This window comes from Acipenser ruthenus, chromosome 27 (genome assembly GCF_902713425.1).
Source record: "Acipenser ruthenus chromosome 27, fAciRut3.2 maternal haplotype, whole genome shotgun sequence".
In the NCBI taxonomy this organism is placed as follows: Eukaryota; Metazoa; Chordata; class Actinopteri; order Acipenseriformes; family Acipenseridae; genus Acipenser; species Acipenser ruthenus.
The window spans coordinates 9,195,850-9,210,370 of record NC_081215.1 but is presented as its reverse complement, the minus strand read 5'-3'; the positions used below and the strand labels follow the sequence as shown (position 1 = coordinate 9,210,370).

Sequence of the window (14,521 nt, the reverse complement as noted above, 5' to 3'; positions counted from 1 at the left end):
GTCGTTTACAGCAATTAAACTAATATACCTGCCCAGCTTAATCCAGCCCTGGAGATTTAAAGAAAAACTTTTGGCACCAGTACATTATTGCTGATTGATAATTCCTGTCTCTTTGGCTTTATTTCTCAAAGGAAATGAACGATGTAGATTTGGGTCGTGGGTAGGAAGCTGCACAACACCCCACAAAACCACCAGCAATTAAGCCAATTGTGGTGCACATGCCTTCCACCAAGAGGATAATTTCACAGACACTAGAATTATGGTGAGAGGGTGAGTTTACATGCACTATGCCTGCTTATATAAAGAGCGTTAAGACCCTGAACTGCAATTTGATGCAGTACCACTATTGCACAATCTTTGTTCAGCACAGAACCGGTTCTGTTTAAAAACACTGGTGTATATTTATACTAAATAACTTGGTATCTCTGCTTAGACAGTTGCCTCCTCTTTAAAAATATTCTAGATATTTTAATGAGCAAGACATTGCACAAGTAGAATGGTCCCCAAAATTGCAGTAAATCAGTTGTTGTTGACTTTTATATAAAATGCCTTGCAAAAGTATTCAGACCCCTGACCAATTCTCTCATATTAATGAATTACAAATGGTACATTGAAATTTTGTTCTGTTTGATATTTTATTTTAAAACACTGAAACTCAAAATCAATTATTGTAAGGTGACATTGGTTTTATGTTGGGAAATATTTTTAAGAAAAATAAAAAACTGAAATATCTTGCTTGCATAAGTATTCAGCCCCTGTGCTGTGGAAGCTCCCAGTTTACACCGATGAAAGAAATTGCCCTAACGAGGACACAATTACCTTACCATTGGCCTCCACCTGTGAACCATTAAAGTTGCTGTCACATTTTCTGGATAAAAACCCCACTGTTGAAGGATCATTGGTCAGGCTGTGAATCTGAAGGAAAATGAAGACCAAAGAGCATTCTACAGAAGTTAGAGATAAAGTAATACAAATGCATAGATTAGGGAAAGGGTACAAAATAATATCCAAGTGTTTGTATATCCCAGTGAGCACAGTTGGATCAATAATCAGGAAGTGGAAGCTGCATCACACCACCCAGGCACTGCCAAGAAAAGGCCGTCCCTCAAAACTAAGCGCTCAAACAAGAAGGAGACTTGTGAGAGAAGCCACAGAGAGACCAACAATCACTTTGAAGTAGCTACAGAGTTCAGTGGCTGGGAGTGGAGTAATGGTGCACCAGTCAACCAGTTCAAGAGCTCTGCATAACTCTGGCCTATATGGGAGGGTGGCAAGAAAGAAGCCGTTACTCAAAAAGTACCATCTGAAAGTCTGGAGTACCATCTGAAAGTCTGGAGTTTGCCAGAAAGCATGAGAGTGACCCAGCTGCGATGTGGGAAAAGGTTTTGTGGTCAGATGAGACCAAGATAGAGCCTTTTGGCCAAAACTCAAAGCGCTATGTGTGGCGCAAACCTAACACTGCCCATGCCTCAAGACACACCATCCCTACAGTGAAGTATGGTGGTGGCAGCATCATGCTGTGGGGATGCTTCTCATCAGCAGGGACTGGGCATCTTGTTAAAATTGAAGGAAGAATGGATGGAGCAAAATACAGGGAAATACTGCAAGAGAACCTGCTTCAGTCCACTAAAAAACTGAAGCTTGGGAGGAAATTCACCTTTCAGCAGGACAATGATCCCAAGCACAAGGCCAAAGCAACATTGGAGTGGCTCAAGAACAAAAAGGTGAATGTCCTACAGTGGCCCAGTCAAAGTCCTGATCTCAATCCCATTGAGAATCTGTGGCAGTATTTGAAAATTGCGGTCCACAAGCGTCGTCCAACCAACCTGAACAACCTGGAGCAAATCTGCCAAGAAGAATGGGCCAAAATCACTCCTACACAGTGTGCAAAGCTGGTACATACTTACCCCAAAAGACTTAAAGCTGTTATTGCAGCGAAAGGTGGATCTACCAAATATTAATGTGTGGGGGTTGAATACTTATGCAAGCAAGATATTTCAGTTTTTTATTTTTCTTAAAAATATTTCCCAACATAAAACCAATGTCACCTTACAATAATTGATTTTGAGTTTCAGTGTTTTAAAATAAAATATCAAACAGAACGAAATTTCAATGTACCATTTGTAATTCAGTAATATGAGAGAATTGGTCAGGGGTCTGAATACTTGCAAGGCACTGTATATATATAGACTGCCACAAAATGACACTTCCAAGTGAAATACACAGTAGCTTTTGTGTGTTGTTCATATACTGTGTCTTGGAACACTGAGCAGGAAAATGTTTCTTTTAAACTCCAAACCCAATCTTTACCCTTACTATTTCCAACCAAATTAAATGATAGCTTTTGATACATTTCTGCCTTGGTTAAAGAGATAATGACAGCTATTAGGACGTCTGGATCACCCTTTGGAATTGCAGAAAGAATTTAGTAAAAGAAAACAAAGTTCTGTGTAGCATATGAGTTCTTTAAAAGGCGTCAGTACCATGAACAGTCACAAGGGCAGGGTGGCACAGCAAGCTAATTCACAAACCTAGCATTGCTGTCAGCTAGGAACCAGAGAGCATTGACTTCTATTGAACATGTCTTTCATGACTGAGTGCTTGAGGGAGAGGCACACAATTTAATATCAGATTGAGTCTTATGGCTTGAGCTATTCCAAGTCATAATATGAATAAATGAATTGAGACTATCTAGCACTTCTCTGACAGTAATCTACTGATTCAATTATATATTAAAGTAATTGTAGCTAACAAGATAACTTCAGAACTCTTAACAGGTTGGGTACTTTCATAAGTCAGAACTCTAAAACTGTCCCCACCCCTTCAATCTTTCCTGTCATTAACCAACAGCTGCTTCTCCTATTGACTGACATGCTTTACAGCCAGCAAGATGCTTTGACCCCAAAGACAGGTGAAATGACCTATGATGTACAAGTGTAACACACTTCCTGGCTGCCAAGCCTAGAAAACAGAGAATTTTCCTATATTGAATATACATATTTGCTAAACCTACAGCACCCATATAGTGAATGGAAGTGCAGCACAGGTAAGATTACAACCACTTAAAGCTCACCACAAATAGCATCCCGCTGAACTGAATCTATTACAACACTCACCCAAATAGCCTCCCCACTGAAATGAATCCATTACAACACTCACCCAAATAGCACCCCACTGAACTGAATCTATTACAACACTCATCCAAATAGCCTCCCCACAGAACTGAATCCATTACAACACTCATCCAAATAGCCTCCCCACTGAACTGAATCCATTACAACACTCATCCAAATAGCCTCCCCACAGAACTGAATCCATTACAACACTCACCCAAATAGCCTCCTCACTGAACTGAATCCATTACAATACTCACCCAAATAGCCTACCCACTGATCTGAATCCATTACAACACTCACCCAAATAGCCTCCCCACTGAACAAAGAGGACGCAGCTACATGAGTACGGCCCCTTACGCTGGAGTTACTAACGCACCGGAGCGCTATGTTTTGTTTTTGTTTTGTTGCAGAGGAATAGGAGACGGAAGCTGCTGCCACGGAGCCAGCACAAACCCTAGAGCACTACCCTCACTGCACAGCACAGCACAAACCCTAGAGCACTACCCTCACTGCACAGCACAGCACAAACCCTAGAGCACTACCCTCACTGCACAGCACAGCACAAACCCTAGAGCACTACCCTCACTGCACAGCACAGCACAAACCCTAGAGCACTACCCTCACTACCCTCACTGCACAGCACAGCACAGCACAGCACTGCACAAACCCCAGAGCACTACCCTCACAGCACAGCACAGTACCACCATTCCTGTTTGGAGAGCACAGTCGCATGCACTGTGGGGATTGAAACATTAACTGTTTATTTTCTGTTTGGGACTGAAAACCCACCCTATACCCCCCAACACCATTGCTGGTAAAGGGGCAGATTTCTTATTTGATTTTGAGAAATAAATACAGTCGTCTTGATACTTGATGCACTTGTTTGGAAATTCACTGCCTTATCCACACCACTCACCTCCTACCCCCTCCCCCCCCCCCCGCCCCACTGAACAGTATCCATTACAGCACTTACCCAAATAGCACCCCACTGAACTGAATCCACTACAACACTTACTGTCTGAAACATCTGAAGCTCCGCCAGGGTCTTCTTGTCTACGATAAGCGGTCCTTTCAGTTTGCAGTGGAAGGCCTCTTCCAGCCTCCTGTAGGATGCAATGCTGTCCAGTGCAATGACAGGAGGAGGGGGTGCGGCGCTGGGGCTTGTCTGGGTGTTCACTGCCTCCCGTCTCTCTGTAGCCTCTGAAGGGGAAGAGGAAACAATCAGCATTAGGGTGAGAAAGATATTTACCATATCTCTCTGGGCTTTACAATGCTTGCCTATGCTTTACCATGCGTTGACTGTGCTTTATTACACTTTGCTTGGCTTTTACTGTGGTTAACTTTTATAAGGGTACATGAGGGCTTGAATAAAGTCGCTGATAAATAGGAAGTACTGATGAAGCAATTCACAATACAACTTGAAAGCAGCATGTTTGAGGGTTCAGTTTATTTATTCACCAGTTAATAAACCATTTGAGGTTTCAAAAGTGCCACCTCTAGACATTTGTTTGATTGCACCCTCATTCTGTGATTTTTCTATGCCTGCCAGTTCAGCACTAAGTCACAGCATGTGTTGATTTACCCCAAGCAACTTCATGCCAGACAACATCTACCAGTAAAACTTGGTTATTATTACTATTTATTTCTTAGCAGACGCCCTTATTCAGGGCGACTTACAATTGTTACAAGATATCACATTATTTCACATTATACAGATATCACATTATTTTACATACAATTACCCATTTAACAGTTGGGTTTTTACTGGAGCAATCTAGGTAAAGTACCTTGCTCAAGGGTACAACAGCAGTGTCCCCCACTGGGGATTGAACCCACAACCCTCCGGTCAAGAGTCCAGAGCCCTAACCACTACTTCACACTGCTGCCCTGGTTAGTTATTCCCCTGTGGAGAAATACATTTTTGGTTGTGTTAAGTGCTTCCATTGCCTCCAATAAAAACATCTTAATGAGCTTGGAGACTGTACTGGCCCAGTGGGAGCTACTAAAGAACTTCCAGTGCATTGAAGGTTTTAGTCTAAAAGCTAAATGAGAAAGCACATGGATGGATGGCAGTTTCTTCAGGTTTTACCATTCATTCCCATAGCAGCAGAATGACAAAGATGTCGAGCGTGACCTACCTCTTATCATCTCTCTGAACTCCTTCAGTAAGACCTCCTGAGTCACCTCGGCTCCTGGGGGCCCGGGTGGGCCCTGTGGCCCTGGGGGACCTGGGGGGCCAGCAGGTCCAGGCTATGAAAGCAACAAGAAAAAATGTGTATAAAGTTGTGTGTGACTGAGAATTTTCAATAGAGTACAACCATAAAAATATAGAGACAGATATCATGATTCAAATCTAGCTTTCAACCTAGCCCCCAGGTGACTACAGTGCCATCACAAGCACCATACAATTCAGCACCACTGGCATGTCTTGATTAAAGCTGCCAAAGCAGAGATGGGCGTTCTGGTACAGTTGAGACAGGAAGCCCTGCCAGCCCTGTGCCTCATCATAACCAGTGCCACTGTCTCCCACCTTTGAGAAATAACACAGAGGAGAAGAATACTTGATACTCTGTATGCAGGCAAATCATCTATAAATCCAGCCAGTCTTTCAATGACTATTGAGGACTAAATTACTGCACTTGTAAACTAAGAGAAAACATCCGGGGCTTCAGCAGCTTATTTGTACGATTGCAACAGTAAATGTATCCACAGGTCTGGGAGCAGCCTGTAACCCACCCCCTCACACCCAAAGCCTTAAAGCAGGGCTTCTCAAACTCGGTCCTGAGGACCCCCTGTGTCTGCTGGTTTTCATTCCAACCGAGCTCTCAATTACTTAACTATACCCTTAATTGAACTAATAATTTGCTTAATTAGACATTTTTACTTGTTTTCAGCTCTTAAAGAGTTGCAGTTCAAGTTACTTATCAAATGTTACAGCTAACTTGAAATATGCAACTGTTCAAGAGCTGAAAACAAGTAAAAAGGTCTAATTAAGCAAATTATGAGTTCAATTAAGGGTCTAGTTAAGTAACTGAGAGCTCAGTTGGAATGAAAACCAGCAGACACAGACACCTTAAAGTGATTGTAAAATAATTCCATAAGCTGTTGTTCGCTTCATTCATTATATTAGGCATCAAATATTCACTTTTGAAAGTAACACATGCTATAGTAAACATGTTTTTCTATTTGAAACATGATACAGTCAATTCTCATTAAGACAAACTCAGATTTCCTGATAATACACATTTTTCTACATGGCCACATTTAGCAGTCTCTTATTGTAAATTACTGATGAAGTTCCTTTTGGAGCCCACCAGGGAAAACAAAAATAAATAAAAATAACTGCCCTGGTTCTAACAGCTGAGTGCAAAGGGTATTGGGAAATGTATTCGCTTGGATCCAGATCAGCATCCCTGTTATGTATTTAGTGCTAATTTTGGGACTACTGATCCAATGACACGTTTCGAGTTGCCATTGTGCACACGCCATTGCCATAAAGCATAGAAATGAGTGACCAGCGCAAAAAGTGATAGAAAGTGATAGAAATTCCATTTGTTAATATTGGCCTAATTGAGGTTAACTTTAGTAACATGCGTGTAGCTGTGGGTTTGCAGAGACACATACAAACAGGCATGTCCTTTACATGCATCCCATGCCACGGCTGGGAATCCACCAGGAGAGCTGGCATTACTATAAAAAGGATCAGGACCATGAAATATAGCAACAGTGTTCAGAACAGAAAAAGAATGAGCAATTTAATAAGCGATTCCCCAGATAGATGCAAAAAAATCAGTGTTACGGAGGGATGAACAGACAGACCTCCATATATCCCTGGAATCTGATCCTCTCAGTTACGTATGCTAAATAGTGTTAATACCATTTAGCATGACAATGGGATAAGCGATTCTCCAGAAATAGATACAAATGTTAGTGTGATGTACAGTGGATTTGATTTTTTAAATGGTCATTTATTTGAAGCTGTTGAAAAATAAAATTTATTGAAGGCTCCTTGCAGATTCCTCAATGCTGTACTTCTGGTGAACTTCCTAAAGTCACATGAAGGATTTAACATTGAAACACGTCAGTCAATGGACAAGCAGTGATTGGTACTCAAATACGAGCCAATGCATCTGGCTTCGGGGAGCTTGAGTTCTTTTAAAGCAATAAATGTCAAACATTTCTAATGTTTCCTTTTTATTTTTTGAGAAATATATATATTTTTAAAAAATGTGCTTAGGAAGAGTCATTGTCTGAAATAACAAAATGTTGATAACTGTTTTTCCTACAAGGACTCAAACTCCTAGAAGCACCTCACATGTGTCGCATGCATTCTTTCAACGAGAAGTACAGCATTAAAAAGACAGCAAAATACATGCATCCATTTTATTGTTTATAAATACTATGAAAAAATATAATTACAAATCAAATACACATTTATCAGAATGTGTGTCTCTTTCATTAGGAAAATGTGAGATCCACAAAGTGATGCCATACATATCTAATAAGATGTACTGAAATTGTTTTGTTAGCTACTGTATATGTACTTTAAAAAGCGGTTCTCAAGATAAGGTAAAAATGTAAGTGTGACATACAGACTAACAGCTTGTATTACCTGCATATTCTTATACTAACAATAGACTCTGCTAAAGCATGTGCAATTGGACGGTGACCTCGAGATTCAGGTGTTTCATTAGAATTGGAGGAGCCGTTTCTAGGTATATGTAAAAATGTAAGTGTGACATACAGGACAGACAGTCTCCATATAAGAACATAAGACACTTTGTCAAGTTGGGTCCTAAAGGATCCTGTTGGGTCCTAAAGTGATTCTGCCTCAACAAGACTAGGTAACCCATTCCATCCCCTCACCACTCTGTGTGATGAAGAGTCTCCTTCAATAACATGACTAGGTAACCCATTCCATCCCCTCACCACTCTGTGTGATGAAGAGTCTCCTTCAATAACATGACTAGGTAACCCATTCCATCCCCTCACCACTCTCTGTGTGAAGAAGAGTCTCCTTCAATAACATGACTAGGTAACCCATTCCACCCCCTCACAACACTGTGTGAAGAAGAGTCTCCTTCTTTCTAAGTGTCTCCACTTCATTTCCAACTGTGTCTTCTGGTCCTGGTTTCTGCACTGCACTTAAAGGATTGGTTCAGGTTAACTATAATGGCAACTCCTGTTAAGATGTTAAAGACATTAATCAAGTGCCCCCTCCCCTCCCCCGGCACCACCAAGCCCCTCAACCCTGTCCTGATCTTGTCTAGTCATGTTTTCAAGGGAACAAAACAAAAACAGAATTAACTTACTAATGGCTTCCTCCCCTTTCCGTTGCATTTCTTTTTTTCTTTTTTTTCCTCGGGTCTCTTTACAAAATCAAACCAGGAGCCACGAGGGTCCACTGGGCGGTGATCTCGGGGTTCTGGAAGCTACACAGATAAAAATATCTATTAATTTAAATGTGAGATTGGCATCTCATTTCAAATGTTGTCCTGACAGAAAGAAACTGCAAGAACAGTCAAACACAGGGACATTATTCACACATAGTTCTAAAATTCCTCTACCTTAAAACCATTACAGAAAACAGTGTACACCTCTTTCAATTCACATTTTAAACAGGAACCTATTTGGTATTCACCCATGTGACTCTGAGGAAAGGGGACTCTTAAACTTAATGTACACAGAACTAATCAAATAAATCCAGGAAATGTAATATCTCTCACCATCGCTTTATAGATCTCACGTTTCCTATATGAAAGATGCACACATTATGTTAAAAGTGTATTTCATTTTGAATGGCATTTTTTTTCATAGCATTTGTGAACAATGAAACTGGCGAAGTCTTTTGCACTCTTTCCCAAGCTACTCCTCCTGTTGAAGAAACACAGCCGATACACCTGAGTTGATTCTGAAAAATCCTTGTAGGAAAGAAAATGCAGAATTTCATTTATTTAGACAATGACTCTTTCTAAGCGCTTTTTTTTAAATATACATATATTTCTCCCCCCAAAAAAGACCACTGCTCTTCCTATGACTGGCATGTTTTCAGTGTCGACTTCGTTCCTTTATGCGACATCTCAAAAATGACTGGAAGTGTAGCATTGGAGTATCTGTGAAGAGCGGTGGATCACACATGAGACGAGGACTCCCTCAGTTCTACCTGTGTTCTGAATTGTGTAGTTCAGAATGTCATGAGCTGAGGACTCCCTCAGTTCTACCTGTATTCTGAATTGTGTAGCTCAGAATGTCCTGATTTTACTGCTCTACAAAAACATTACACCAAATACAGGTTTACTGTATACGAGAAGTAAAACAGCACCAAACATGTTTAAAAATGTCAAAAGGATCCAAAATTACAACCCAATATCTCATCAACCCCTACTGACAGAGTTAACCCTAACCCTAACCCTAACCCTAACCCTAACCCTAACCCCAACTACATTTTCTTATGTCTTTATTCATTTATTAATTATCATGAAATGCTGTCAATTCTGTCATGTTTTATAGACTGGTCACTTGTCATTTGCCACAAATCATTTCACTTCTGTAGTGAAAGCACAAATCTGAAGTACTTTATAAATTACAAATCTCCAGACACCAAGAAAAAAATAGAAACAAACAGTGCGAAGAGCAGAGTAAAAGTTAGGCAATGAAGCACAGGGTTAACAGAATGTGTATTAAGGCTATTATCTCCACTGTCAATGGAGCATCATTTTTATTTAAATAGAACTTATATATATTTTGATTGTATAATACTGCTGCCTAATAAAAGCTGCACTATTACATGCTTATCGTCTTATTCATAGCTCCACTAAATGCAATACAGTCAGTTAATTTTCATTTAGTGTGAACTGACAATAGCCTGCAGTAAGTTTATTTTAATTTAGTGTAAACTAATCACTGTATTTTGATAATGATTTTGGAGGAAACTGCCAGCAACATAGAATACAAATTTCAATCTCTCGACTTTTGTTGGAAGGAAGTTGTCAAATGTTTTAGGTAAGTGATGAAATCTTTTTTATACAAACTATAGATGTACCAATCATTTGTAACAACACTGGAAGCACACTTGTGCAATATGTCATGTGAACTGAAGACATACATCTAAAATCATATGTCTTAGTGTAAATATGTATATTTGTAATGGTTTTGCTGCAAATAAATAATTTGATAAAGACTGTGGGTCTGCACAGGGTGCTCCAAGAACAAGAAAGGAATAAATGACATATGCTGACGCCGTTAGCCAGTACAGTGTTGAAGTGTAACCTTGGCAACGAGGTGCTGATGTTACTTTAGTTCAGTCAGCTCCAGTACAGTGTTGAAGTGTAACCTTGGCAACGAGGTGCTGATGTTACTTTAGTTCTGTCAGCTCCAGTACAGTGTTGAAGTGTAACCTTGGCAACGAGGTGCTGATGTTACTTTAGTTCTGTCAGCTCCAGTACAGTGTTGAAGTGTAACCTTGGCAACGAGGTGCTGATGTTACTTTAGTTCTGTCAGCTCCAGTACAGTGTTGAAGTGTAACCTTGGCAACTAGTGCTGATGTTACTTTAGTTCTGTCAGCTCCAGTACAGTGTTGAAGTGTAACCTTGGCAACCAGTGCTGATGTTACTTTAGTTCTGTCAGCTCCAGTACCAGGTTTGGAGATCACTGATGCCAGCAGCCTGGAGACAGTCCCTGAGGTAGTAGTATTAGGAGAAAGCATTAGGTGCTCGGATATGTTTGCACTTTGTACATACACAATACTTTTGTGGTCTGTTAGTTGCAGAACATTGTTACTTAGGGCAAGTAATTGTGTTTCATTTCATTTCAAGTACTGTTTTGTATTTTCCACTGTGAGTATTTTAAATGTCATATTTACAGTTTTGGTATAAGTCCAGTTTTGCTTGTTTAATGTATATAAAGTGGCAAGTGGCTGGCGCTCCATGATGCAACCCAAAGGGCATGGTATTAAATTGGTATAACCCGCGGTTCCAGTACCCCTTTGTTAAATCCAGTGTCGTCATCAAGTGTACTGTGCCTAGACGCTCCAGCAACTCATCTACCCAGGGCATGGGATAAGCATCAAACTTTGATTTTTCATTGACTCAGCTGAAGTCAATGCAAAACCGAGTCGATCCATCTGGCTTGTCCACAAAAGACAATTGGACTATTCCAGTCACTTTGAGACTCCTCTGTTACCCCCAGCCTGAGCATTTCGTCAATTTTCACTTTCACTACCTGCCATTTGCGTTCAGATATACGGTATGGCCTCTGGCAAACTTGCGCCCCCGGCTCAACTTTAATTTGATGTAGGGCTACTCAGGTCTGTCCCGGGACTGGAGAGACACATCAGGAAATTCCGTCACCAGAGCCCGAGCCTGACATCTCTGTTTTGGTGTCAGATTGTCTCAATCTGTACCGACCCAGTTTTTGTCAAAACAGAAAGATCAGGTCCCAGGTCTGTGACGTCATGGACTTGCACCACTAACAATGCCTCCTGTTGCAACCAGGGCTTCAAGAAGTTCACATGATAAATGTGCTTTTCTCTCTGCCGCTCCGGCTGGCAGATCTCATAGTCCACCGTCCCAACCCGGCGTGTAACCTCAAAAGGTCCTTGCCACTTCGCCAGAAGTTTAGACTCAGAGCTGGGTGATAATAGAAGCACTTTATCCCCCCCGCTTAAACGTGTGCAACCGGACCCCCCTATTATATTGGGTCTGTCTGTGTTGAGCCTGCTGCAAATTGTCATGCGGTCACTTTCCACAGTCACAAGACGTTTGCGCAGGTCCAACACATACCGGACTGTATTGGTCGAATTGTCCTGCTGCTCCTCCCACGTCTCTCTGACCAGATCGAGCATGCCCCGGGGTCTCCGCCCATACAGCAGCTCGAATGGAGAAAACCCAGTGGAAGCCTGGGGCCCCTCTCTGATAGCAAAGAGAAGGGGAGGAATCAGCTGGTCCCAGTAGCGCACGTCACTTGCAATATGTTGTTCAGGGTTTCATTAAAACGGTCCACAAGCCCATTGGTCTGGGGATTGTAAACTGAGGTCCTGATGGTCTTAATCCCCAAAAGTTTACATGTTCCGCGGACCAGTCATGACATAAAGTTGGTACCTTGGTCTGTCAGCATTTCCTGGGGGATCACTCGTTAGCAACAGATTTAGCAGATGCAGAGCGGAGGGGAATGGCCTCCGGATAATGCGTAGCGTAATCCAATAGATGCGTGTATCCCGCCGCACTCCTCTCTAGCGGCCCGACTATATCCACCCCAATATACTCAAACAGAGCTTCCACTAGTGGCAACGGCACCAGTGGGGCTCGTGGACCGGCTGTAGGGCTGGCCAGCTGGCACTCCCTGCAGCGTTCACAGAAACGCCTCACATCACCATCCAGCCCCAGCCAATAGAACCATGTCACGAAACTCGCTTTGGTTTTGTCCCTTCCCAAATGACTAGACAGGGCAATAGCACGAGCCAACTGCAATAAATCCTCCTTGAAAGGCTGAGGAATGTGCAACTGGTGACACACGTGCCCCGTCTGGGGTAATTTTTCAACACGGTACAGAAGGTCTCGATTAATTTCAAAGTGAAGGTACATGGCGGGGTGTCTGGGCTCAACCACCTGACCATTGATCACAGCGGTTTCGTCAAATAGCCTGCCCAGCATGTCGTCACACCCTTGTTCGAGTCGGAAGTCACGGGAGTGAGCTAAAAAATCAGCTCCCATGGCTTCCTGCTCGGGATCAGGTCAGTGTGCTGGCTCCTCGGCCTGCCCCCCAGAACCTTCACCAATCGCCCTCACCTAAAACTTCTCAGACTCTCTCCATTGCCAACTCTCATTCTTAGCGGCCCTGCATTCCCATTTCGTTTTTCGGAGTTTAAATCTATGGCAAAACCACACAGGGTCGCAAAAGGGGAAGATCTCTTCAATTACTTCCTCTTTCTTAGCCAATAGGGAGGACAGGGCCGTCACAGCAGCCAACCAATCTTTGAACTGCTTGCAGTCCCACCCCAGAATGACAGGAACTGGCAAGCGAGGACACAAACCCACTTGTACTTGCGTCACCTGCTGGCCAATTTTTTTAATTTACAGCAATCTTTGGATAAGTGCATATATCCCTGTGAATGCATTTAATATAAACCTGTCTGTCCGTTATTTGTTTATGCCCCGGTGAGATTAACCCTTCTTGTATTAGGGACTGACCACACCCTGAATCCAAGAGAGCCCGGGTTTGTGTACCAACCACTGTCACAGGAATGACAAAACGTGTCTGCTGGAGTGACTGAGGTAATTGAACATTCTTACCTGGACAGGTGAGTTCACATTCCATAGTAGGGCAATCCCGAGCAATGTGGCCCACTTCCTGGCATTTCCAGCACCTCAGTGGACTGGTTTCTCGGCATGAAGCTTCACCAGGAGGTTGGAAAACAGGAGCCATCAAAGGGGCTCGACAGTACGGTGGCCGTGCAAGACCCTGGTCCAACACCGCAGCAGCCCGTGGGTGACCCCACTCTGCCCCGATTCTCTGGCCGGGACCTCCCGCCATCATGCCCCATCCAAATACCTGGCTACCCCTCCCCTCCAGTCCCTTCACCCTCCTTTGGGCCAGTCGTGTGTGTGATGCTGGAGTACCAGCTTTTCCAGGCGGCATAGCGGGCGTTGGTTCTGCAGCCTGGTACCATTCCACCAGCTGTACTGCCTGATCCAATGTGGCTAGTGCCACAGGCGCACCCCCGGAGCCAAGCATTCCAGGAATTGTTCAACCATGATCACCTCCACCAGCCTGGCTTTGGTGGTCGCATCCGGGTTCAGCCATCCCATGGTGTAATCCTTCAGGTGATGAGCGATGGTCTAGGGAAAGACCTCCTCTTGAAATTTCCTCCAGAAGCCCTCTGGAGTAGCCCCCACTCGATTGAGGATAGTCGCTCTTATGCCCTGGCCCGAATACCAACAATGGTAGGGGTGAACACAGTCCGGGTTGCACTCACAGGTGCTGAAAATAATATTCCAAAAACAAAAGGCAAAAGCAAGAAGGAAAATAAAACACAATAACAAAACTTGCAGTGTCCCGCAACCTCCGCTATCCGGGGCGGCCCGGGCTTCAGTTATGCTTTGCTATTCCCTCACTATCACTCAAGGGGCCCAGACTTCCCCAGCTAAGCTAATAACGTCCCACTAGGGGTACGTGGTAAACCACTAATTCTTTGTAGCGGCTGCCTTCCTCAACCAGGCTTTCTCTCGTTTTTAATCCAGGTTTGCAAACAGAGCTCCTGCTGTCATTGTGGGGCAGCAGTGTGGAGTAGTGGGGGCAGCAGTGTGGAGTAGTGGTTAGGGCTTTGGACTCTTGACCGGAGGGTTGTGGGTTCAATCCCAGGTGGAGGACACTGCTGCTGTAACCTTGAGCAAGGTACTTTACCTCGA

General features: G+C 43.1%; 1 protein-coding gene across 4 annotated transcripts in view; it reads right to left on the bottom strand.

The window, feature by feature from the left end:
* LOC117963781 (adipolin-like) overlaps window positions 1-14,521 on the bottom strand; it is a 57,265-nt gene that overhangs the window by 24,326 nt on the left and 18,418 nt on the right. For 2 of the 4 annotated variants that reach the window (XM_034904940.2, XM_034904939.2), the window contains exons 2-4: window positions 8,429-8,548; window positions 5,255-5,366; window positions 4,132-4,316 (exon numbers count right to left, since the gene is read on the bottom strand). In XM_034904940.2, the coding sequence (XP_034760831.1) occupies window positions 4,132-4,316; window positions 5,255-5,366; window positions 8,429-8,548 (417 nt within the window). The remainder of the gene's footprint in view (window positions 1-4,131; window positions 4,317-5,254; window positions 5,367-8,428; window positions 8,549-14,521) is intronic. The other 2 variants (XM_059002406.1, XM_034904941.2) reach the window with 1 other exon arrangement.